General features: G+C 30.7%; 1 protein-coding gene across 4 annotated transcripts in view; it reads left to right on the forward strand.

The window, feature by feature from the left end:
* Positions 1-25931, forward strand: part of LOC118192435 (SKA complex subunit 1-like) — an 86971-nt gene that overhangs the window by 16862 nt on the left and 44178 nt on the right. For all 4 annotated transcript variants that reach the window (XM_085816673.1, XM_085816671.1, XM_085816675.1 and 1 more), the window contains one exon: positions 7502-7593. In XM_085816673.1, the coding sequence (XP_085672799.1) occupies positions 7502-7593 (92 nt within the window). The remainder of the gene's footprint in view (positions 1-7501; positions 7594-25931) is intronic.

Raw genomic sequence — 25931 nt, forward strand, 5'->3', positions numbered from 1 at the left:
ATGGATAAAGTCAAAGGAGTGCGCAATGCCATTTTTGTGCAATTCGAGAAATTTTTTTTAAGTGAAAATAAGTCAATGTGTACATGATACCGAGGTTGTGCAATTGTTTGTCTTGTTATTTTGGCTTTGTGTAGCGGCGATTCTTGGCGCAAAAATTGCCGCTTCGCAAGCCAAAATAACGAGTCAAAGAATTGCACAAAATTGGTATCCATGTACCGCCCAAAATCGCCAAGTTTCGCTAAAGGGTACCCTAAAGTATACTTTTACCCAAATGATATTAATGGGAATGAAAGGATTACCAGTATTCATGTATATTAAATTTTATGTATTAGAAAAATGCTGACAAAAATTTTGATTCTGATAGCTATTTGAAATAAATGAAGTAGCTAATCAATTAAGAACTCGGCTAATCTTTGGAATATGGTAACAGGTAGTTCGGCGACATTTTGGAGGCGATAAAGGTTACTACCTAGGACTTTGGGAATAATGTGAGAAGTACTCAGTTCCGATTACGCATTATTTTGTGTGAGGGAAATGAGAGATCCTGAGATATGTCATGTGACATTAATGGACGAATCACTGTTCTTTAATCGGAAAAGGGGGTAAATTTGTAAAAATATTGGCTAATCTTTGGAATATGGTAACAGATAGTTTGGCGACATTTTGGAGGCGATAAAGGTTACTACCTAGGACTTTGGTAATAATGTGAGAAGCACTCAGTTCCGATTACGCATTATTTTGTGTGAGGGAAATGAGAGATCATGAGATATGTCATGTGACATTAATGGACGAATTACAGTTCTTTAATCGGAAAAGGGGGTATATTTGGAAAAATTATTTTGTATTAAGCTTCATTGTGTGTTGTGTGAAATAGTGTTGATTAATTTTCGGATTGCATGGCGCTATGTAAAGTGAATTCTAAATTTTTAATACATAATAATTAATAATAAGTTGACTACTGAATTTCGGATTTAGAAATTAGCAGTAGTACTGCAGCCGATTGGAACTCTTTTTGTAGGGAAGTGTGCGTGCCATGTAATGAAGATTCTGAAGAAGATTAGGTAAGTTAGTATTTTTAATCATTTGAGAATATTATTTTTATGCATTGTTCTAAATGTAAGGAGTAAATAAATTAAAATGGTATTATTGGAAAATCGTTATTAGCAATGATTTAGTTTAAAGTAATTAGGATTGTAATTTAATTTTTATTAATTTAATGTATGTGCTTATTTATATTTTAAGTAGTGTTTTTTAATTTAATTATATTTTAATTTAATGATCGTGATTTTGTGAGTTATATGTTTGTAGTATTTTGGAATATGCTTGAGTAGTATACGTTGAGTATTTTCATGCATTTTCGTGAAATTTTTCTAATTTATGACAAAAAAGCAGTGTACATGGATATAGTAAAGAGTGTGCGCAATGCAATTTTTGTGCAATTCTGGGATGTTTTTTTAAGTAAAAATAAGTTGACGTGTACATGTTTTAGTGATATTTTAATTAAATGATAGTTATTTTGTGAATTTTATGTTTGTAGGAATTTGGTATACGTTTCAGTTGAAGTAAACGTGTATGGAAATAATTTAAATATTTGAGACTAAGTATTTGTAACTATTTTTAATGTTTGCGTATAAATTCCTTGGTGACGTTTATAATATAATAGATAATTTAGAGGTAAAAGCTTTTGGATATTTTATTTATTTTATACGTGGAAATGTTCATCCTTGAAAAGGGTATATACTTTTTCGCGATCAGGTAATTTCATATATGTGCTTTTTACCGAGTTTAAAGATTAAGAAAATTTTCCTGCATTTTTGTGCAAATTTTTGTAATTTATGAGAAAATAGCAGTGTAGATGGATAAAGTTAAGAGTGTGTGCAATGTCATTTTTGTGCAATTCTGGGATGTTTTTTTAAGTAAAAATAAGTCGATGTGTAAATGGTTTATGTGTTATTCTGAAAAATGTGCAAGGAGTTTGCGATTGTGCACTTTTTCCCAATTTTGCAGTTAATATTTGTCATGATTAAGCAGTTTTGTTACATAAAATTTCTAGCATAAGTGTAATTCGGCTAGTAGATTGTTGGAAAAAGTGTTGAGTAAATAAAAAGAAAAGAAGGTTGATCTTTACAATATGGTAACTGGTAGTTTGGCGACATTTTGGAGGCGATAAAGGTTACTACCTGGGACTTTGGTAATAATGTGAGCAGTACTCAGTTCCGATTACGCATTATTTTGTGTGGGGGAAATGAGAGATCATGGGATATGTCATGTGATATTAATGGACGAATTATGGTTCTTTAATCGGAAAAGGGGGGAATTTGGACAAGTATCTGTGGATGTATATTATTTTGTATTAAGCTTCATTGTGTGTTGTGTGAAGTAGGGTTGAATAATTTTGGGATTGTATGGCGCTGTCTAAAGTGAATTGTAGATGTGATAAAGAGAATTTTTTTTATCAAATTCTATCAAATTCGGAAAAAAAATCGTTCAGTAATTTTATTGAATCCATAATAAAAGTGTATCCACCATGTAAGGAAGATTCGGAAGAAGATTAGGTTAGTTAGACTTTGTTAAGAATGTGAGTAGTATTCAGTTCTGATTACGCATTATTTTGTGTGAGGGAAATGAGAGATCATGTGATATTAATGGATGAATTATTGTTCTTTAATCGGGAAAACATCTGGCAATTTTGTATTTGGCTTTATTCTGTGTGGTGTGAAATAGTGTTTGTGAATTTTTGGATCTCATGGCCGTAACTAAAGTGAATTCGAAATGGGTATTTAGTGGTATTGAAAAGGATAGTAATAAATGTTTTTTAAGGTTGTGCGAGAGAGAAATAAAGATATTTTATTATGTTATTTATTTTACCTGGTATCTTGCTTTGAAAGATAAGAATGATTTTAAAGATTCTGAAATAGAAGGAAGAAAAGTGTATCCGCCACGTAATCAAGATTCTGAAGAAGATTAGGTAATTAAGACACAATAACACGCTGAATAAATACTAATTCAGAAGTCAAACAACAAAAATCAGCGTTAATTTACAAAATTTTCACAGTTATAACGTTAAAAAAAGAGTGAAATTGCATCTAAAATTAAGTAGTGTAATAAATAAACAGCATGTGCGGGAACGTTTGTGAAATATAACATATAAGTTAAAAATCAGGGTATGCTGAAATTTGTGAAAGGTATGAAAAAAATAGTATGTGGAAATTAAATAGAATTTTACAAATTAGAAACGTTAAGTATTAAAAAAATATGACAGTAAATGAATATGTTATTATGAACAGATAAAGAAAGAAGAAATAAGTTAAAGTTTCATGGAAAACTAGAAATGATAAAAGTATCAGAATAAAATTGAGTAATAAAAACAAATTATTTTGTAGTTTCATTTTCACGACATGATGAATTATCATTAAAGGAAAGTCTTTTTTATATTTGTGTCTTTTACATTGTTTTCAGAGTTGCGTATTGAATAATTTAACACCAGACTTAGAAATATATTTCTAAAACATATAATTCACTTTTTCGTCAAGAGAGGGCAGCATCGCCATTTCATTAAAATTAAGATGCAGAAAATATTTCCCGTTGCCAATTTAAAAAAAAAAAAAAACTAACTTTAAATGAAAAGCAGGAGGTCTACAACTCAACCAGCAATCTAAAAACAATTCAACTCATTTCGTGACCACGCCTCCTAGTGTGATGACATTGCTTTTGGCCCCGCCCTCTGTATGACATCATTGACCACGCCCACACCTCACACCCTGTGCAGGTGAACCCCCATTTTTATACTACTAATCCAAAACTAAAAAATGGAAAAGATCATACATTTTTTACAATTTTTTTAAAGAAAAATTGAGTTAATTGACAACATTTTAGATTTTCAGCCGAAACACGCCATGCTTTTTTTTTTTTTTTTTTTTTTTTTTTTTTTTGGTACTATTATAACTTTGAGAATTCATTAATAAATACCTTGCAGTTTTGGAAATAAAAGCAGTTTTGTATTAAGCGCAGGCCTGTTCCAAGAATGTCCAGTAAACATACAAAATGAAAAAATAAACTTAAAAAATAAACTGTGAAAATTTTGTAAATTAACGCTGATTTTTGTTGTTTGACTTCTGAATTAAGATTAGGTAAGTTAGTATTTTTAATTATTTGAGGATATTATTTTTATGCATTGTTGTAAATGTAAGGTGGAAAGGAATTTGGTATTATTGGGAAAATTGTTATTAGCAATGATTTAGTTTAAAGTAATTAGGATTGTAAGGTAATTTTTATTAATTTAATGTATGTGCTTATTTATATTTTAAGTAGTGTTTTTGAATTTAATTATATTTTAATGAAATGATAGTTATTTTGTGAATTTTATGTTTGTAGGAATTTGGTATACGTTTAAGTTGAAATAAACGTGCATGGAAATAATTTAAATATTTGATATTAAGTATTTGTAATGCTTGAGGTATGAATTTGTTGGTGACGTGTATAATGTAATAGATGATTTAGAGGTAAAAGTTTTTGGATATTCTATTTATTTTATATGTGGAAATGTTGATATTTGTAAAGGGTAAATACTTTTTCGCGATCATGTAATTTCATATATGTTCTTTTTACCAGGTTTAAAGATTGAGAAAATTGTCATGTATTTTCGTGAAATTTTTGTAATTTATGAGAAAAAAGCAGTGTACATGGATATAGTGAAGAGTGTGCGCAATGCCATTTTTGTGCAATTCTGGGATGTTTTTTTAAGTAAAAATAAGTCGACGTGTACATGGTTTAGTGATATTTTAATGAAATGATAGTTATTTTGTGAATTTTATGCTTGTAGGAATTTGGTATACGTTTAAGTTGAAATAAACGTGCATGGAAATAATTTAAATATTTGATACTAAGTATTTGGAATGCTTGCGGTATGAATTCGTTGGTGACGTGTGTAATGTAATAGATGATTTAAGAGGTAAAAGTTTTTGGATATTTTATTTATTTTATATGTGGAAATGTTCATATTTGTAAAGGGTAAATACTTTTTCGCGATCAGGTAATTTCACATATGTTCTTTTTACCGGATTTAAAGATTCACAAAATTTTCATGTATTTTCGTGAAATTTTTCTAATTTATGACAAAAAAGCAGTGTACGTGGATATAGTGAAGAGTGTGCGCAATGCCATTTTTGTGCAATTCTGGGATGTTTTTTTAAGTAAGAATAAGTCGGCGTGTACGTGGTTTATGTGTATGTGTTATTTTGAAAAACGCGTAAGGAGTATGGTATTGTGCACTATTTCCCAATTTTGCAGTGAATATTTGTCATGATTAAGCAGTTTTGTTAGATAAAATTTCTAGGATAAGTGTAATTCGGCTAGTAGATTGTTGAAAGAAGTGTTCAGTAGATAAAAAGAAAAGAAACATGTCTTTACTTCGTGAAGACAAAATGGCGGCGGGGGAAAAAAAATAGAGGGTTGCTGTAGGAGAGTTGGTCGCCAAATTTTCGCCAAAAAATCGCCAAGTTACCATAATGTAAAGATCAACCGAAAAGAAATATGTCTTTAGTTCGTGAAGACAAAATGGCGGCGAAAAAAAAAGTAGAGGGTTGCTGTAGCAGAGCTGGTCGCCAAATTTTTGCTAAAAAGTCGCCAAGTTACCATAATCCAAAGATCAACCAAAATATCTGCTGTACTTTATAGAATTAGTTTCATTCTATGTTCTGTTAAACAGTGTTGTTTAATATTTGGATCCCATGGTCCTGTATAAAGTAAATCCGAAATTTTTATTGCGTTTATGTGTAATTGAAAAGAATTGCTTAATTGTGGATAAGTATGAATGTCCAACGTGGGAATGAAATGAGATTGTGTGAACGTAAGGATATTACAGATAAGTTTGAATGGCGGTGCAAGAAATCTGGTGAAAATGGACATTTTGTGATCCGCCATGCACTCAAGATTCTGTAGAAGATTAGGTAAGTTAGTATTTTTAATTATTTGAGGATATTATTTTTATGCATTGTTCTAAATGTAAGGAGTAAATAAATTAATATGGTATTATTGGAAATTTGTTATTAGCAATGATTTAGTTTAAAGTAATTAGGATTGTAAGGTAATTTTTATTAATTTAATGTATGTGCTTATTTATATTTTAAGTAGTGTTTTTTAATTTAATTATATTTTAATTTAATGATCGTGATTTTGAGAGTTATATGTTTGTAGTATTTTGGAATACGTTTGAGTAGAAGTAAATGTGCATGGAAAGAATTTAAGTATTTAACACTAAGTATTTGGAACCATTTTTAATGTCTGCGTTATAAATTGGCAGGTGAGGTTTGTAATAGATAATTTAGAGGGAAAAGTTTTTGGATATTTTATTTATTTTATAAGTGCAAATGTTCATCCTTGGAAAGGGTATATACTTTTTCGTGATCAGGTAATTTCATATATATGTCCTTTTTACCGAATTTAAAGATTCACAAAATTTTCATGCATTTTCGTGAAATTTTTCTAATTTATGAGAAAAAAGCAGTGTACATGGATATAGTAAAGAGTGTGCGCAATGCCATTTTTGTGCAATTCTGGGATATTTTTTTTAAGTAAAAATAAGTCGACGTGTACATGGTTTAATTATTATATTTTAATTAAATGATAGTTATATTGTGAATTATATGTTTGTAGCAATTTGGTATACGTTTCAGTTGAAGTAAACGTGCATGGAAATAATTTTAATATTTGACACTAAGTATTTGCAACCATTTTTAATGTTTGCGTTATAAATTCGTTAGTGATGTTTGTAATAGATAATTTAGAGGGAAAAGTTTTTGGATAGTTTATTTATTTTATACATGGAAATGTTCATCCTTGGAAAGGGTATATACTTTTTTGAGATCAGGTAAATTCATATATGTGCTTTTTACCGAGTTTAAAGATTCACAAAATTTTCCTGCTTTTTCGTGCAACTTTTTCTAATTTATGAGGAAAAAGCAGTGTACATGGATATAGTGAAGAGTCTGCGCAATGCCATTTTTGTGCAATTCTGGGATTTTTTTTAAGTAAAAATAAGTCGATGTGTTACATGGTTACTGTGTATGTGCGATTTTGAAAAACGTGGCAAGGAGTTTGCGATTCTGCACTTTTTCCCAATTTTGCAGTTAATATTTGTCATGATTAAGCAGTTTCGTTCCATAAAATTTCTAGCATAAGTGTAATTCGGCTAGCAGATTGTTGGAAAAAGTGTTCAGTAAATAAAAAGAAAAGAAACATGTCTTTACTTCGTGGAGACAAAATGGCGGCGAAAAAAAAATAGAGGGTTGCTGTAGCAGAGTTGGTCACCAAATTTTCGCCAAGAAATCGCCAAGTTACCTTAATCCAGATTAACCAAGAACTCTTTTAAACCAGATATTTTCAATAAACTTTTCATAAATAAACCCATAATGATATCTTAATTACAAGGCTTGATAATAAGCTATTTTAAAATTTTACTGTAGTTTTCTTTATTTTCTGTCATATCTTTTGTGTTTTTCAGGGCCTGCTAAAACGAGTGCAAAACTTAAATAAAAGACTGTATCATATGAATGAACATTTTCCTGTTGTTTTGCAAAATAAAAATATTCAAAGGTGAGTTTTATTTTATTGTGCTTAAAAAATTAAATTACAATTAATTTTGTGATAACATTTAATATTTTTAAGTGTATTGATAATCTGAAAGCTAGAAATGAATAATTATCTTTAGACAGCCGTATTGCACAGCTGTCTTCATATGTTTTACTTCTCTTAAGAGGAATGAATACTTGCCAAATGTAAGATTTGATTACAGAACTTTCAGTTCATTTCTAGTTGCAGAAAAGAAAGAAAAAAAAAAAGGGGAGGGGGAGGATTCAATGCATTTTGTTCTTTTCTCCCTTTCCTTTTTTTTTTTTTTTTAAATTTTTTTTTATATATAATTCGTTTTGCATATTATTTTTGCTGCCAGGAGTTGCCAGTGTGGTTTGGCTTTTTTCCTGTTGATAACTATCTTCAGTCTGCTAATCAGTTTTTTTTATTAGTTAGGACCATATTGTTCCCTCAAGAAAGGGATGTTCTCTACAAAGAAAGATTATATTTAAATAGTCACTTAAATTAAAATGTGACTTGAAGCTAAAATGGCTATGCATCTTTGGCTTATACTGGTAACAGAAAGGTGTCTAAGTAGAAATGTAGCTTTATTGGATCATGTTTCATAACATATGATTCATTTACTTATAGACTTAATATCTATTGAGTTTTATGAACCGTTTGCTTGCTTTCTACACATTTGGTTTTTCATGATGTGATCGCTGTAAAACATGTAATATTTTTGTATGTCTTTATTTTATTGTTTGCTATGTGGTCTAGCAGAATAGTAATGCCACACCAACTTCTTGCATCAGTTTCATGCATATCCATTAAGTAGTTTTTGTTTTATTCTGTGTTTTGCGTTTGTTGCTTATTTTTTGAGCAGAAATGTTATTCACTGCTTGCTATTCTGTAAAAACTGGTCCCAAATTTTAAACTTTTTTTTTTAAATACAAGAGAAAGTTATAGCAATAATATATAATTTATATCCTCATTCATAAAAATGAGATGGTTAAGCAAGAATCAATCTGTGTTACATCAGATGAAAGCATAGATGTTATGAATGTGTTGTTGGCAACAATTTTATGGCCAAGGGGATAATATGCAAGTACTATTTTTTTACATCTACATCTCTGAAATTGCAGCTAACTTCTAATTATGTAATGTAATTGCTTTAAAATCAGAATATTCGCAGTGGTAACCTCCTGTTTGAAACTATAGCTGTTCATTTCACTATTAAAGGTTACATATTTCAAACCCACAAAAATTACAATCTCTCCTTTTAATACCTTAAATTTTTCTCATAGGGGAATATCAGAACCTAATTTTCTTTCAGTAGCAGAGAAAGGAATAGTTGAAGAAATGAAAGTTTTACATGTCTGCCATGCAGAATGAATAAAGTAAGATGAGATGGTGAATTTATTGATGCAAAGCACATAATCCTGATTTTCAACACTTAAGATATGTCAAAATTTATCAAAGGTGGTTATTTGCATTGCCTGATTATACTATATCTGCCAAATCTAATGCTATGTTTTCAGTGCCACAGATTTGGCATTCAAAAACATGCTGTGGCAACCTCATATGCACAAAGTGACCATGAGAGTGATAACTGTAATAATACATTTCTCTGCATAAACTGCTAAGATGATCATCTAGCATATTGAAGATCATCTGCAAAAAGCAAGGCAAAAAAGAAATCCAGCTTGCCAGAGTAATTGGAAATATGCCATATTATCTGATTAAATAATTATGTATGTCTTCTCATTATTTGTTAGAGACTGCACTACACAGCTGACCCTTTTGGTGCCTTGCTTGTTTGGCAGGAGACATGGGCTCAGCAAAGTTCGAGGGTTGCGAAGCCAACAGTACACTAAATAATTTTTAGTATACTGTTGCTATTGTATTTTTTGTAATTTTTAGATTTGAAACTATTTCCTACACACACCACAAGGGCTTTGAATTTGGAGTTAGACTGATTCCCATATATGCCACCTGCCGGATGGAGCTTTTGACACTGTCTTCTGCGTGGACCTCTGAATTAATGAGATTTTAAGCCTTACTCCTCTCCCACAAGCTACAAGAACCTCAGGTTCATGTATTTTATATTTCCAGAGCCTAGACTGTCAAAGTACAGATCTCAGCCATGACAGTAAAAGAACCCCAGGGGGATATACCATATGCGGATATATCGTATGCAGAAGTTAAGAGAATAGTGAATAATATTCAGCTACATTCAAATAAATCTTACTGCTGTAAAATCAATCTGCATACAAACAATTGTTAATGCATGTCATAAAGAAACCACAGAAATATCATCTTAAAATTGTACTTCATTTGAAGAATTTAAAAAGAGAAAGAAATAATAGTTCGGTAGAAAACTATTTAAACTGAAAGTAAAAGTATTTTTAAATTTGGAAAAATTATGAAGCAAATTAAGTGTTCCAAATCGAGAAGTATCAGTTGAAACTCTTCGGTGCATGTTATCTGATGAACTGGCTTCTGAATATAGGAAAGTTGAAGAAGATTTGAAACTACCCCTAAATCTCCTTTGCTCAACTAAGCAGCAGAATAGATGACATAAGCATTTATGATAGTTATCCTAATATTGTGGAACTGCTACAGTTTTAGCTAAGGTCTCGATAATATCAAGAACCTGATAGATATCCACCATCATGCTTGCTTTGCTGTGCAAGAATCTTAAAACCTGATTGAAAAATTAAGCTTCAGAGATATTTATTGATGAAAAATGTTGGCAAGAATAACAGTATAGTGCTAGTAGTGGTGTAGGTCTACTAACCGCTCACAAATATCCTTCGAATGCATTACAGCTGACAACCTGCCTCCAAGCTCTTCACCATTTGTTTGTTGTATTTGCTGCCAAATGAAAGAATTAATCAGAACTACTCTTACTCCATGGTGCCATATTACTATCTAAATTTTTTGTCTACATTTCGAACTTTAAGCCTAAAATGTCTCCAAAAACGCGGTTTTCGCACATGCAAAAACCACGTTTTGAACACACAATTTAAGTTAAAAATCCAAAACAAAAGCAAAAAATTTAGATAGCAAAAACGTAAAGTTTCTAACTATTTGACTATTTGACAAGAATCCATGTATACAGCAATATATTTTAACTTAAAAATAAACCTACAAATTGCACAATTTAGGCATCGAAAGAATCTACGAACTACGCACACCTTGCTTTAATAAATTAACAATAAATTTCAAAGAATACCATGTACACAGTGTTCTGTTTCAACTTTAAAAAACATCTACAAATTGCACAATGTAGACAGCGAAAGAATCTACGAACTGCACACACCTCGCTTTAATAAATTAACATAACAACAATAAATTTCAAAGAATACCATGTACACAACATTCTGTTTCAACTTAAAAAAATCTACCAATTGTGCAATCTAGGCACTACACACTAATCAACAAAATAAACTAAAATAACTAAAAGAAAATTTTGAACAATTAAAAAAAAACAACAATAATGACAGAAATTCATACTAAAAAAACATTGAACATAACATTCTACAAAATAAGAACAAGAATAAAATAAAATGCACTTACCATGAATGAATGCTTTTTTGAACAGTAGAAATACCAATTTCATGCCGCCACGTAATCACTATTGTATTTATATGACAGCCAGACACACTATCCAGAAAATTCATACTATGGTTCACAAATAAATGTTCAAAACCTTCTTTTCCTAAATCCTTGTAAGATTTCCAGCCATCCGAAAAAATAGTTGTACAAGGCCTCGATCCACTCTTTAATACACTGCATCAGCATTTCCTTACTTCTAACATGCACAGTCACTAAAAGTAATCATCAAGACCCTCTTGTAACCACGTCTCTCATTGCAACATACGCCATTTCAAAACACGCACAACACGAACCAATGAGTAATTAAACCAATCCACCAAAGTACCCAACGTCAAAAGGGTTGCCATACAACATGCAATCGTGCCAGAAACCAGCACAGAACACATATCTCCACATTTGGTGATCTTAGGGCGCTTATAAGAGTAGAGCCATTCAATCAAAATGACTTAAAACATCTTGTTAATTAATTTATTAATCAACCTTACATGCTTCTTGGTGATTTTAATTGGGATAATCCTCTGTGGGGCAGCAGAAAAACAAACTTATGTAAACACTTTTTGAAGATGATTGTCTAATTCTATTAAATCATGGTGATAGTACCTATTTTTGGCAGAGCCTAAGAACATTCCATCGATCTGGCCATTTGCTCTCCATTGCTCCTACAGCTACGTACCTTTTGCATGAGGACAGACTGCATATGAGCTATCACTTTCCACTCATCATTTCTGTTCCAGGAGACTGTGTATCAGTTTCCAGACTCTGAGACTATTTTGAAATGGAACACACTGATCGATCTATCTCTTTGCTGCCTATGTCTTATTGACACAAGATGCACCGAGCAACAAATCGACTAATGAAGCAGTTACATGTATCACAAACACTATAATCCAGGCAAGAGAATGTACAATTTCAAAGTCATCTAACAAGTTACCAAATTATGCAAAGCCATGAATGTAAGGAAACTCACTCGCAGCAGAGAACAGTGAGTATCTTTTGATGTTGTTCTTTTATGACCAATTTCTTGGCCTTCAAAAAGGCAAAAGCAGACACATGGAGAGTGCTCCGATGTAGCCAGAAGAATTCATGGGTACCTTATATTTCTAAAATGACATTTTCTATAGCAAGCCAATAGGCATGGGGCAGAGTCAGGAAAGCAAAAGGGATCTATAATGATTACCTGCTTTCTTCTCTAAAAGATGATAGCAGAATAATTAGCAGTGTAAGAGATATTGCTTGCAGTGTAAGAGCATTGAGCACTAGCAGTGTAAGAGCATAAGACCATTGAGAGGCTTTAGCTGCTGCATCCGGTACCAGAAGCGACTGCCCAAACATTCATTTCCTGTAAATCTTCGAAACACCTGGGTCTTGATGGCATTAATTTTCTGATGATTAATCATTTGCCAGTACATCCTCAATGGTGCTTCTCACTCTTTGTAACTGGGTATGGTAGGAGCATGTTATCCCAATGACCTGGAGAAAAAGTTTTTTTATCCCTAATTAAAGAACAGTAAGGACTCAAAGAATCCCCAAAACTATTACCTATTCATACTGACCAGATGCCTTTGCAGAGTTCTGGGAAAGCTGGTTAACTGCCACCTAACCTGTAAAAAATGGTCTTCTTTTTCTCTATCAGAGATGCTTATCAGTTATTGATATCTTCTTGATTTTAGAGATAGCTATTCAGAATGCCTTTGTGAAAAGAAACTATATATCTTTCATCTTTTTTGATATGAAAAATTGGAGCTGTGTCATACTTTGAGACTTATATTGTAGCCACCTGCATGGTTGGTAGACTGGTAGTCTACCAGTTTTTATACAGAACTTTTTAAAGGACAGAACATGCAAAGTAAAGTTAGGTTCTGTGATGTCTGATAATTTCATTTAAGAAGCAGGTGTGCCTCAAAGATGTGGGCTGAATGTTATGCTTCTTAGCCACAAAATTAATTGTATTTTAAAAGGACTACTCTCAACAATAAATAGAGCTTTATTTTTATGATCTTCAGATGAGCTGCCAAGATGCTGATATGCATTACATAGAAAGATGATTGCAAATCACATTGAACAGGATTATTAACTGGTCAAATGAGGAAGGATTTAAGTTTTTTAACCAGAAAACCATATGTGTCTACTTTTTTTGCAAAAAAAATTTACTTGTATTATTACATCATTTACACTGCTAAAAAAAAGAGACAGTTCTATATCTCCCATTCTACTACGCCGATTCACGAAATTCAAATTTTTAGACTTTTATTTTAATTGTTAGTGTTGCATTGTCTCTTCAGAAAATTCTTTTAAAATTTTCTATTTATTCATTCGAACTGAGCATTTTAAATATATTTATTAATATAAATTTTCCAGATTTTGATTTTATTTATTTGAATTGCGTTTCTTTCGGAAGAATACTTTGTAACCCAGACTACAATGCATTTGAAAACTGCATATATTAAAAAAGAAAATAAAGTAAAGCACACTTAACATGCCTTTCAATGTTCCATTCAGAAAAGATATATAAATAAGAGAGAAGTATAACCGACATTTTAACTTAGGATGACTTGCAATGATACACTGCTTTAAACAGTTTATCACTGTGCCCATTGCTTTACACGATTTTATCATCCTACGTTTGGTTTCTTAAAATGTTATTCATATTTTAGCCAAATATTTTATTTTTGAAATCGCAAGAATCAAATATCATAAGATTAAAAAAGTTTTAAATTAAAAAAAATACAAATACTAAATTTTATGCAAAATTTATTTTTTCTTTTTTCTTCAGGCATTCTGCAAGTATATTAAAAGCATTCCACTTTTTGAAACATCTTGGTATTTCTAACAATCATTTTAAATAAAGTTATCGCCTTCCATTTCATAAAGGCCCACAAACGGCTGAACAGTAAAATCGCTGAACACTGGTAGTTCACTCCAGGGTTCGAATCCCGGTAAACGCCCGTTCGCAGGATTCAAACCTCGAACTGAACTACCAGTGTTCAGCGACTTTACCACTCGGCTGCTTTTTCATCAGGAGGGAAAAAAAAAAATGTCTTTAGGTTCATTCCACACACATCACTAGATAAACTACTGAATCTTCGAATAATTCGACTGAGAAATAATTCAACATTCTCCGTTTATGATACGATATGATGTTCTATAACTTAATTTAAATTTATACAACCATATAGTCTAAAACCAGTCACTCTTCACTTTAATCTGCAATGATATCATTTTTGTCTTATCTGTTAACACAAGCTCAATTGATGGTATTTGCTGGTGTGCATGTCCAAGTGTTTTCTCTTTGAACACCTAAATTCTTTGAAGTATCCTGAAAGTATATTCAAAAGCTTCCAACTTTTTGAAACATCTTGGTATGTCTGACAGCTAAATTTCCCTGCAAATTTTTGCTTACTTTTCCCCCTAATTTTCTTCTTTCCTTCTACAGTTATTTTCAGTGCTCACACATGAAAATTAAGATTTTTTGATGGCTAGACTCATAAATTTTGCATTCTTGTCAATTTTTTTTAAATATAAATTACGTGAATTGTGTTTCAGCTGATGACAGCTTTTCATTTTCTAGTCATTTTAACTATAAATAAAGTTTAAAGCGAAGGATATTTTCATTAAAAGATTTTTTTGCTAAATGACAAAGAAATAAAACGGTCCAGCAGTGTTTATTCTGTACCACCGAGTGACCCGATTCTTATATCAGCTGAAACAATTTAAATCATATTAAAAATCATGTTTTTTTATACAATCTATAACGCGAGAAAAAAATTTGCTTCTTCAAACATTCTTTCTAAGAGAATTAATATAAAAATTATATATATTTTTAAAGCTGGGACTTGAACCAAACTGTCAAACTTTTAAAGTTTAATTTACATGGTGGTTATAATTAAAGTTTCACTTTGAAATGATCATAAAAGGAAAACTACCGGACCAAATGTTTTCACACTTGGGAATCGTGTAAAGGAGGTTATGGAAATTTTTTTTTAGTTCAAAAACTCACCACCAGGGCAAAATGATCTGTTTTTGACATGCCTCTAAAAGTAGATGCGATACTCGTTTTGTCTCTTCAATGTCAAAAAACTTTCCTTTGAGAGGCAACTTTAGTTTTTGGGAAAGAAAAAAAATCACAAGAAGACAAATTTGAAGAACATGTGAGTACACATACTTATTTTTGGAACACAAGCGGTTTTCTGATTGGTATTGAATAATGAAAAGATGCATTGTTATGCAATGCAAAAAATTTGGAATACGTTTTCTGACTGAATAACGTAATATTAAAAGTCATCTGCTTAATTCACAGCCATTTACAAGTCAACTACTCGGGCAATTGCAGAATTGTTTTGATCCTGAGCTTGTAAGACAAATCTAATATCACTGGATTTAAACACTTCTTTAATCTTCTGAGAACATTCCTTCTTTAGCTTATATTACAAGAATATTAAGTGAATACAATTATTGCAAATGAAATTGAATATTCATTTGCACTATGGCTTGGTAGTTTACTAACGAGTTAACAAAACTTAAATTCTGCTTTTTGTGTCTAAGAATACAATATTTTAAATATTTACAAATAAAATATTTAATTGGAGCCTCACCAGTTGCCTAGCATTTGAAGATTGTTAAATACTAATTGTTTGTTGCAAAGTCTAACCCAGGCTGCATGGTTGGTTTTCGTAGTTTTTTTAGGTTCTCTTTACAAAGGTTCTCAATGAAAGCATCTTAACCAAATAGCTACCATGTTCTTTCTATGTTCAAATAACCAACTAACCTAGTTTAAGCGCGATTTCCAAGTAAAGTTATTAGCAAAACCCGAATACTCATTAAAAATCATATAGCTTGCCAGTCGGGAGTGACATGAAAGATACGGCGCCTATAATTGAATTGCTGTTACGGTACGCTGTTTCTAAACTTAGATGGTCATTCCTTAATTAAATATAATTGGTTTGTAACTTCTATTAGAGTTGACGGTAAGAATTGAAGTGCAAATAAATAATATCGTGTGCAATCTTGATTAATATAAAATTAGAAATATTTGCATTGAGACAGAAAGTTTTTTGAAATATTTGCAATTACTTTATAAAAAGGATTTATTAATAATTGTAATAATTACTTATCATATTACTGATGATTAGAATTCAATTCTTGACAATTACATTCTAAATTAGAATTTTAAGGGTATAATGAAAATACGCTACGCATAAAAATACATTTTAGGATAAAAAATGAGTTGATTTTTTATGTTTAAAAACTTCTTAAATTCATTTACTAAACATCGTACCCTCATTGTTAATTGAATTCAGAATTTAGGTGTCGTTTATATAATTATTCTTACTTGTCCACAGAACCTGCTAACTTATCCAGCCATTAAGTAGCTGCAGATCATTTCTACATAACCATTAAACTTTCATTAATTCGGTTTCTAGAGGGTTGTATGTTATATCATAATTTGACTTTTATAAAAATGATTATTCTAAATCTTATGTTTCTATAAAAATATACTGTGCTTTAAAAATATGGATGATAGTATCAGCCATTCTTTCAGCCACTTCATAAGCAACAGCTTGTTTAGAAATAAATTATGCAGTTAATGTCATAAAATATTTTCAAAAAATTCAAATGAACATCAAACATAAGTTCTCAGTTTTGGACAATTCGATTTAAATGAAGTTAAAGTAAAGTAGCAGACAATAAAATGCCGAAAATAAAAATTTACTCATACAAATATTTTTTTAAAAAAAGGAGAAAGAGAGAAATTAAAAAAAATATTTAAAAATTTGAATAATATCATCTATAATTAAAAAAATAGCTTTTCATATAGTATTAATAAATATTTATTACACGTCATTGAGGGAAAAAATTTCATATAATTAATTCTCCATAAAATTTTATTTGAAATTTAAGGTTAAAAATAGCTGTGGCAATTCTGTAACGAAAGTCCATAAACCACATTTGGCATTATTATCGCTCAAAAAAAAAAAAAAAAAAAAAAAAAAAAAAAATGCTAAATTTCAAAACGCGAAAATATGTAAATTCGTTTATATCTTAGAAAATTTTGAAGAAAAAAGTCTAATTTTTTGCAGGTATGCTTAGAAATACACTTACTTTAAGATGATGGTCAAAATTTTATAGGTTATAATTCAAAATTTTTTCAAAAAATTTATGAAAATTATTTAAAAATATAAATTTAAAAAATAAAACACAAAAAATAGGTAAATTTTATTTGGAATGAACCTAAATTTCAAAATGTGAAAGGAAAAATAAAAAAAATTTAGTTTTTTCAGGAAAAGTCCGATTTTGTGTCAAAATACCTATGTTAGAATAATGCTATATATAAATCTAATATATATCCTAAGTCACGCTTTCGAGACATGAAAAATGCAGTTTGAATTTTGTCAACCGGCCCAGTAGAACGGGAGATATAGCACTGTCCCATTTTTTTTTTTCTTTTTAGCAGTGTACATTATCATCAAATAGTGTGATTTAGTATCATGATATCATGACAGACTCATAATATAGCCTAGGTTTTATGTAAACTCAATTAATTCTCGATAAGCGGAGCCTACATTTCATGGAATAGTATACAGTTTCTAAGTTACAGGATCCTGGCATCAAGAAAGGCACTCTGTGTGACTTGAAAACGAATAAACAGTGGTGATGCAATGTAAAAAATTTTGATAAGTGATTTAAGTTTTTATATGCTATATCTATAATTTGTATCTGTTTATTTAACACGTTGAGCGCAGCGCGAATTTGCTGTCCTTTCCGTTCAGCCTGCCGCGAGCTAAGCCATATTTTTGTTTAGAATGTTTCAATACATTTCATTAAAACTAAATTTGATCACATTTCATTGAGACTATATTTATTTTTTAACTTTAATACTGTCAGTCCTGAGGACCGACGCCAGCCAAACGAAAATTCCAGTGCAGGTCACCAGGGACCGACGCTGGCCACATGGAAAGTTCCCAGGGACCGGCGCCGCGCTCAACGTGTTAAAGAATGATCTGTTTCATTAAACGTCTTCTAGAAGGACATGTAAGTTTGGCTTTCATGTTCTCGCCAACTTTCTCCAACTTAGACTGGATATCTCTTCCACTCATTTGGCTTTTCTATCAAGAATTCCAATTTTTATATGCTCAACTATTCAGAATTTTAGCATATCTGGAATTCGACAATCTTAAAGCTTTCTGGATAGTCGAGCTTTTAATGTATTATGATTGTGTTTTGTGCTTATATTAAAGAAAAACTGGAAAGGAGTCAGTGCAAGAAAAAAAGTTTGAAATCCCTGATTTAGATCTTAAGACCTGATGGTACTATATTTGATGCTGTTGGATTCTTGCCCATATTGGTATAAGGGGCACTAAGCTAGCAGACATTGCTGCCAAATCTGTTGATGCAGTCTATGTAGCTAACATCTCTTATACAGGTATCATAAAATATGTGAAGCAGCAAATTTTCCAAAATGGCAGCAGCACTGGAATTTACAGATATATAATAAGCTACTGTGTGTGAAGCTTTATGTCAAGTATTAGGTCATGAGCAGGAATTGAAAAGAAAAGATTGATACACTTATGGATTAGTCACTCTCAAATTACATATCAACATCAGCTAAAAGGTGAGAGTGTCCCATTCTGTACACACCGTAATTCTCGTTAGCTGTGATTCACATTTTGACTTCCAAATTTTATATTTCTTAGATTTAAACATTTTGGCTCTTTCAATCTCCATTAATTGGACTCTATTTTAATCTGCTCTACTTTCTGAAAGACGAAGGACTTTACTATTAACTGTTAAACATAAAATATTACAGTTATATATTTTTAGTTCATGTAATGTTTTTAATATTGTTGAGTAATGCGCTTTTAACATTGCTGAAGTTTTAAATGAGAAAAAATTGTTATTTAATGCTATGTAGCATACATTACTGCATTGTATGAGTTTCCTATATGTATTTTTTTTTAGTCTTAATTGTAGTTTTTAGGCAATTTCAATTCCAATTTTTTTTTCATTGCCCTGGCATATGTAGCTTTTAATGCTTTATCGACTCTTACTGTGCTTAGAACATTATGACCATTCTGCCTGCTGGTTATGTGTCATAAAACTTAGAATCATATAGATGTATCTGCTTCAGAAACCTAGCCTATAATGTATGTGAAATATAAATAACTCATTCTAAAGTAAATAGAAACATGGCATCTTAGAAAATAGGGCACAAATTAAATGGACTGATATGATCTTTTGTGATGCTATTAATATTTATGTTTTATAGATAGAGAGTCAATTAGACATCATGTCTCCAGTTAAGAGTTAGTATAAATTAGTTGCTAATATTCATGTTTTATTAATACAATATAAAGTCCAAAATCGTAGGGATTTCAGCAGTTCTAGATTTTGGAAATTTCAGTATTTAAAGTGGACATGGCAAAATTGGGGCTTCACGTATTATTTAGATGAGATATAAAAATGCTAACTCTTCTTCAACCACTCAAAGGCTGGAAGTGTGATCCTGGCCAACATCAGTAAAATGCCAATCAGTCAATGGCTATGATAACAGCAGGTGTTTGAAAGTGACATGCAGGAATCTCAGTTAGTAGAGAGTAAGATCACATTTACAGCACCTGTTTATTTTTGTTGTGAATTGTATTCCCTATTCCTAGATTTTGTAATGGGAAGGATTTTTTTTTTTCCTTTTTATCTTTATTTCTTTTTCTTTTTTTTCTTTTTTCTTTTTTTTTTTTTTTGTGATCTGGTGTTTTGCAAGTCTTATTGGACATCCAGATTGTACTGCATATATCTGAAGTTCAGTAAGTATATAATTTGATTGTGATATAATTCTGTTATTATACTTAATAGAGTAAAACTGATATCTATTTTGAGACCAGTACCATGATCATATCAAACAATATGTGTAACATTTAAGACATAAATTTGCATAGTGACAAGTGTAATTCTTTCCTAAAGCAATATATGCATGTTAGACAGCTTCTTAGTAAGTTAAGTGTTTTTTAAAATTTAATTTTAAAATATAAATAAAGCTAGCAAAATTTCAGCAATAAGTACTTTATTTAAAATTTTAAAAAATTGAATTTAATAATGAATACATAAAAGGGTGAGTTAATAATCTTAATTTAAAAAATTTACTGTTCATGTGTAAGGAAGAAGTTTCTGTGTATTCCTCTCTTTGCTAAAAGATAATTTTTATGTGATTCTGATTGATTTTAAAACTGATAACGTTTGACCTCAGTGTAAAAGAGCTTTTGAATAAGAGTTAATTTTTAGTGATTAAATATACCAGCTGACTGAATGTTTAGTTGCGGCTAAGTATTTATGTATCTTTTTGGTCTAATCTGCAAGTATTGTTGAACATTTTAAATCTCGGTTTCATACATTTATATTGTACTCATAAGTTGATAATTTCATTCTATTCTTGTTCCGAAAGATTATTTGCATTTTCTTCCTGCATAGTTTGGCCATCTAGAGTTTGTTGATTATTATAACTGACACTATAGTCTTAAAGTAGGCACTTTAGGTTTTTACAATCCTTCCTTAGCTAGGATCATGTTTGTCATCGCCATGCAGCCTGCAATTTCTTTGCCTCTTTTGAGACTGTAACTCAAGTGGCCCTTCATTCATCGGCTTCTTGATGAAGCAAAACATGCTAAATGGAAATGAAGTAGAAAAAACTTCATTTCCAGAACATTGTTTACAGCTGTCATTTCGTAGCACAAACACAACCAGTTTTGTCTAGTGCCTGTTTTTTTTTTTTTTTTTGAAGGGCCCAGTCAAAGCATCCGTGTTGGAGGGGGGAAACACTAAAGACTTTCAGAGTTTATATTACACCCAAAGTGGGTTTTTTTTCATTTAATTACACATAAACATTTTGAGAGCCGCTTTGGACTAAAAATATTTAAAAACAACATATCTTTAGAATTTCTGATAGACAGTCTCATGCTCCAAAGATAAAAATGTTTTTTTTTCCGTACAGTATTACCTTTGCTCACTTTAAGATCATTGAGTATTTTTAATAAAAGATTCGTTAAAGTTTTACAAAATATGAAATAGATAATAAAAGAAATTTGATATTCAAAAGTCAGGCTTCGAGGTGCCCATATTCGGGTGAAGGACTATGTTTTTCAAAATTTGATGGTTCTAGGTACCATTGTTTTTTCACAGTGTGAGAAACGTATATGCATTTATGCAGATTCTTCATTATTTAATTTCTTCAATCTTTTACATGCCAATGTTTCTTTTTCGAAACATTATGTTTAATATTTTTAAAAAATAAACTATCTATTTGTCGGTTTGAAAAAAATTACCATTTATTATAGAAAGTATGGATTGATTTTTTGACATAAAATTTATTTTTTGAATATGAATATTTCAGCATAGAAAAGGTTTTAAAAATATGCTTTTTTTACAGTATTTAAGAAAAATTCTATAAAATTTCTAAAACTTCAAATCTTACCAAACCTTTCTCCATCGTACTTGCAAAGGACAACTTTAATGAGTTAATAAAAGAAATTCAAATAATAACCAAAAATATTTCCTCAAGACTGCACAAAATTGCAATGTTCCAAAAAAGAAACATTGCATGTAAAGATATACAAAATCAATGATATCACATGTATATTTTTGTTTATTAGATTTTAAATACGTTTAGTGCTTGTACGTCGTAAACATGTCCTTTAGAGGCATTAATGATGTGTCATTCATTTCTGTAGAAAGGAGGGGGCAGAGGACTAGAAGAGGATATGACCTCTGTCACCAAGGGGGTGGTAATTGGTTTTAGTTGTATTTCCCTGTTTTGAACTTCCACATCTGCTTGTTTCTTTTGTTAGAAATGTGCTTCGCAAGAATTTGTTTATATTAGGTCTTTCAAAAAGTTCAAGAAATGAAAATTCGTTGCTTAGATCAAAAGTTGTCTCTGAAGTATTATCTTTTATTCACAATCCAGAGAAACACAAAGTATTTTTCGATAACTTTTTTCATCGCACAGTCTGCTGACAGATTTGTCTAGCAAATGCTTTAAGGAAATTGGTACAGCACAAGCAAAAGATATGCTAACAGCAGAATAGTAAAAGAGATGTTGAAATTTCAACATGGAGAATTTGATTACCGATGCGATGGAGAAGTTTACATGTTCTGTTGTAACTATTGCATCAAATTTTATCATTTCCAAGCTAATAGGAAAAGCAGAAAGATGTGTCCGATCTTAACCTTTAACTGCTGTGAGCGGTCTGAGAGACTGCTGAGGATTTTCTGACTTTTTTTTCCACCCCTAAAAACGGTGAATGGTCTCTGTCCTTCTTCCTACCTTCCCAAACTCGTTTCACAAGGTCACATATCCAGTTTTACATGTCTAGCTTTATTATGGTTTCAGTTACCACGTTTTTTTACTTTTTAAGCAGTCTGGGAGACCGCTCACATCAAATACGTACCAGTTTTAGTGCACGATAGACGTTATTTATTGGATGTTTGTTTTTCGTAAAAGTGGTAAATATGGCTTCATATTTTGCAAGAAAACGTCCCGTATATCTCACTCAGAAAGGAATTGAATATCTTGCCAACAATATTTTTTATGTAGAATACTCTGATTCTGAAGAATCGCATAGTATTCACAGCGAAAGCAAAAGTGAATCTGAGCTTTCTGTAGATGAATATCATAATTTTTCTAATGACTGTGAACAAAATGATAATTTTTATGGAAAAAAAGCACTTCAAATGGTGCAAAAAAGAATTAAATCGGGCAGTATGAACACCAAAGTATAACACCACAATTCAGTTCTTTGGTCTGAAACATCCTGCAAAAATAGGCTCTACAGCAGAGCCCAAAGATACTCGGAATTTATGTTCATACATATTGTTCTAGTCATATTTTGATGCTACAAAACTGGAAAAAAAAAAGAAAAAAAAATGCTTTTATTACCTAATCAACTTATTAAATCGCATCTGAAAGCTGGGATAACTTCAACTTTTTTGCCAAGGGAACTTAAGGTAACAATTAAAAGAATCCTTTGAAATTAAAATAATGGATTTATCAAATCAAGAAGAAAAATTAGAAAAAAGAAAAAACACATAGTCTGTGCCCACCTTGTAAGAAGAGAAAAACAGCATACAAATGTTTGAAATGCAAAGAACCAGTGTGTCTTCAGTGATCTCAAGCGTTTTGATTGTGTATCATCTTATCATTCATCCTTGTAGACAAAGACATACTAATCTACTATTTATTAATAATTAAATTCAATTGTTGTAGAATTATGGTTTAATTGATAGTAATACTTAATGAAGTCACATATTTTCATGCATGACTAAAAAAACTTTGTTCTTTAAAATCTTCCTTAAAACGAAGTAAATAGTCATTTTTATATAAATTTAACTGCGTAAAATTAAATGATGTATGATTAAAATATATTGATTTAAATGAATTAAAATTCCATAAATATGCATAAAGTATCTATAACATTCCTTAAAAAGGCATAAAAGTATGTATTTTTACGCGTTTCTTTAAAGCGGTCTGTGAGACTGCTTACAGTAATTATGCTGAAAAAATTGTCACAGCAGTTAAAGGTTAAAAAAGAAAGTTGATGTTCTTCAGCCTTACATTATAAAATTATATAATGAAGAAATGGGTGGAGTAGACCCATTGGACCGACATCGACCAAAATTTCACAGCAAAAAATGGTACTGGAATTTATTTGTCAACACACTGAATATAATTGTGGCTGCTGTAGGTGGATCTTACACACTGATTTATGCAAAAACTCCACATTAGAAATGACTCGTGAATTTCAGAAGAGAAATTACTTTAAACTTGCTTCGAGCGAAACCTAAAATTCACATTATACCTGGACTGCCTGCCCATCAATTGACGTCTGGAAGAAAATCAGATGCACATTATATAGTTACATCATCACAAAGGCGTTATGTAGTTAGCCAAAAAACACTATAAACATGTATTTTGAATGCAAAATAATGCTCCATGTACACTGCTTCCCTCAATATCATGGATAGTGAGAAACTGCTAAAAAGGATAACAAAAAATTAGTGTTTTAGAATGTTTTATATATTTTGTGCTATTGGTTGAAATACCATGTGCTTTCTAAAGGATAAAATATATTATTTTTTGTTAGTAAGGTATTTTACATTTTTAAAATTGCATTTATTCATATTATGTAATTGTTAGTCATGCTTGTGTAAGTGTAAATTTGTTTTTATTGTTTCTTTATACTTTTTGCATTGCATTTCTTAAAATATAGTATTCTAATTAAAAATTATGTAAATTTTTTAATGAGTATTATTTAAAATTTATTAAATTTCACATCAAATTGTTCAGTAAACCATTATTACAGCATAAAATTTTAAGATATTCATCATACAAAACTTTGTTTTCATGAAACGGGGGGGGGGAAAGAAAAGCCAATGTTCCAAAAAAGAACATCCAGGAAATCGCAGAGATTTTTTATGACAATTTTTTTGTTTTATAGTCTTTATGGGTATATTCTAATGTGATTTTGATGAATTAGTTGTGACTTTTATTTCTGGATCATAATGTGGCATGTAAAAGGTTAAATATAATACAGGGTGGTAATATTTGGCAGCAACAATTTGAAAAGTTATTCAACGCTTTTAGTGATTCAATGTAAAATGCTGTTTTGAGACCATTAGCCCTTCTGGGCGAAAATGTTTCCTTGTTAAAAAAGGTCTGCAGATTTCTTTGCATAGTAATATGTAATGTTATAAGTGGTCCATTGTACATAAACAAGTATGTGCTTATATGCTGAATAACTGCAAGTTGGGGTGTGACATTGAGAATGGTATTTTCATTTTCAGTATTCAAACATGTAAAGAATTATTTTAGAAACTTTTTTAGCATTACTGTACATCGAACAGAACGTTTGGAAAATATCAATTATGAGGAAACAATCGACAATTTTGCAGAACTGAAAATGGGGGAAAAAAGGATTTTTTAATTAATTTTACACTTTTTGAAATTCATTTTTGATATTTAACAAAATAAAGTTCACTTTTTAATTTATGAGGTATTATCAAACAGTTCTAATTCTATCATTATATTGATACATAATCAAATGCATGTTTATAATCAGATTTTGCACTATTTTAAAAAAACATGCCCACATGCCCATATTCGTAGGAGGATTACGTCATTCAAAATTCGATGGCTCTATTTACCGTTGTTTTGTCACAATGCGAGAAATATATATAAAAAATAATGCAGATTTTTCGTTATTTAATTTCTTAAAATATAATGGTTTGGTGGCATTTGGTGGCAACAGCTTGAAAAGTGATTCACCATTTATAGTGACGCAAAATCGCAAAACGAAAACAATAGTCCTTCAGGGCTAACCATACTAATATGCCTATGCGTATGATATATACTTATGTAAATGAGGGTATGCGAGCATATACTTGAAAATCACAGATTTAAATTGAAATATTATGTTAATTAATATTTTTTTTTTTGCATTCGGCATAAAAGTTTTATTAAAAAATACGAAAGTGACGAAACGGCTCCAATTACTGGATATTTTTTGGAAAGAGATTAATTCCCCTTATAAAATCAAAACTTTCTGTGAGGGGGATCAGTAGAAATAACTCTTATATATTTGCTTTCTGTATTTCTTTTATTATAAATATTTGCAAATCCAAAATGTGGCAAGAAAGCAAAATGTATTAAATTCCAGTTTTACAGCATTTACTAAGATTTAACTTGTAAAAAATCTCTCATT

The sequence above is a fragment of the Stegodyphus dumicola genome, chromosome 5 (assembly GCF_044657685.1).
Source record: "Stegodyphus dumicola isolate Sdum_Otavi_A_Nest chromosome 5, ASM4465768v1".
Lineage (NCBI taxonomy): Eukaryota > Metazoa > Arthropoda > Arachnida > Araneae > Eresidae > Stegodyphus > Stegodyphus dumicola.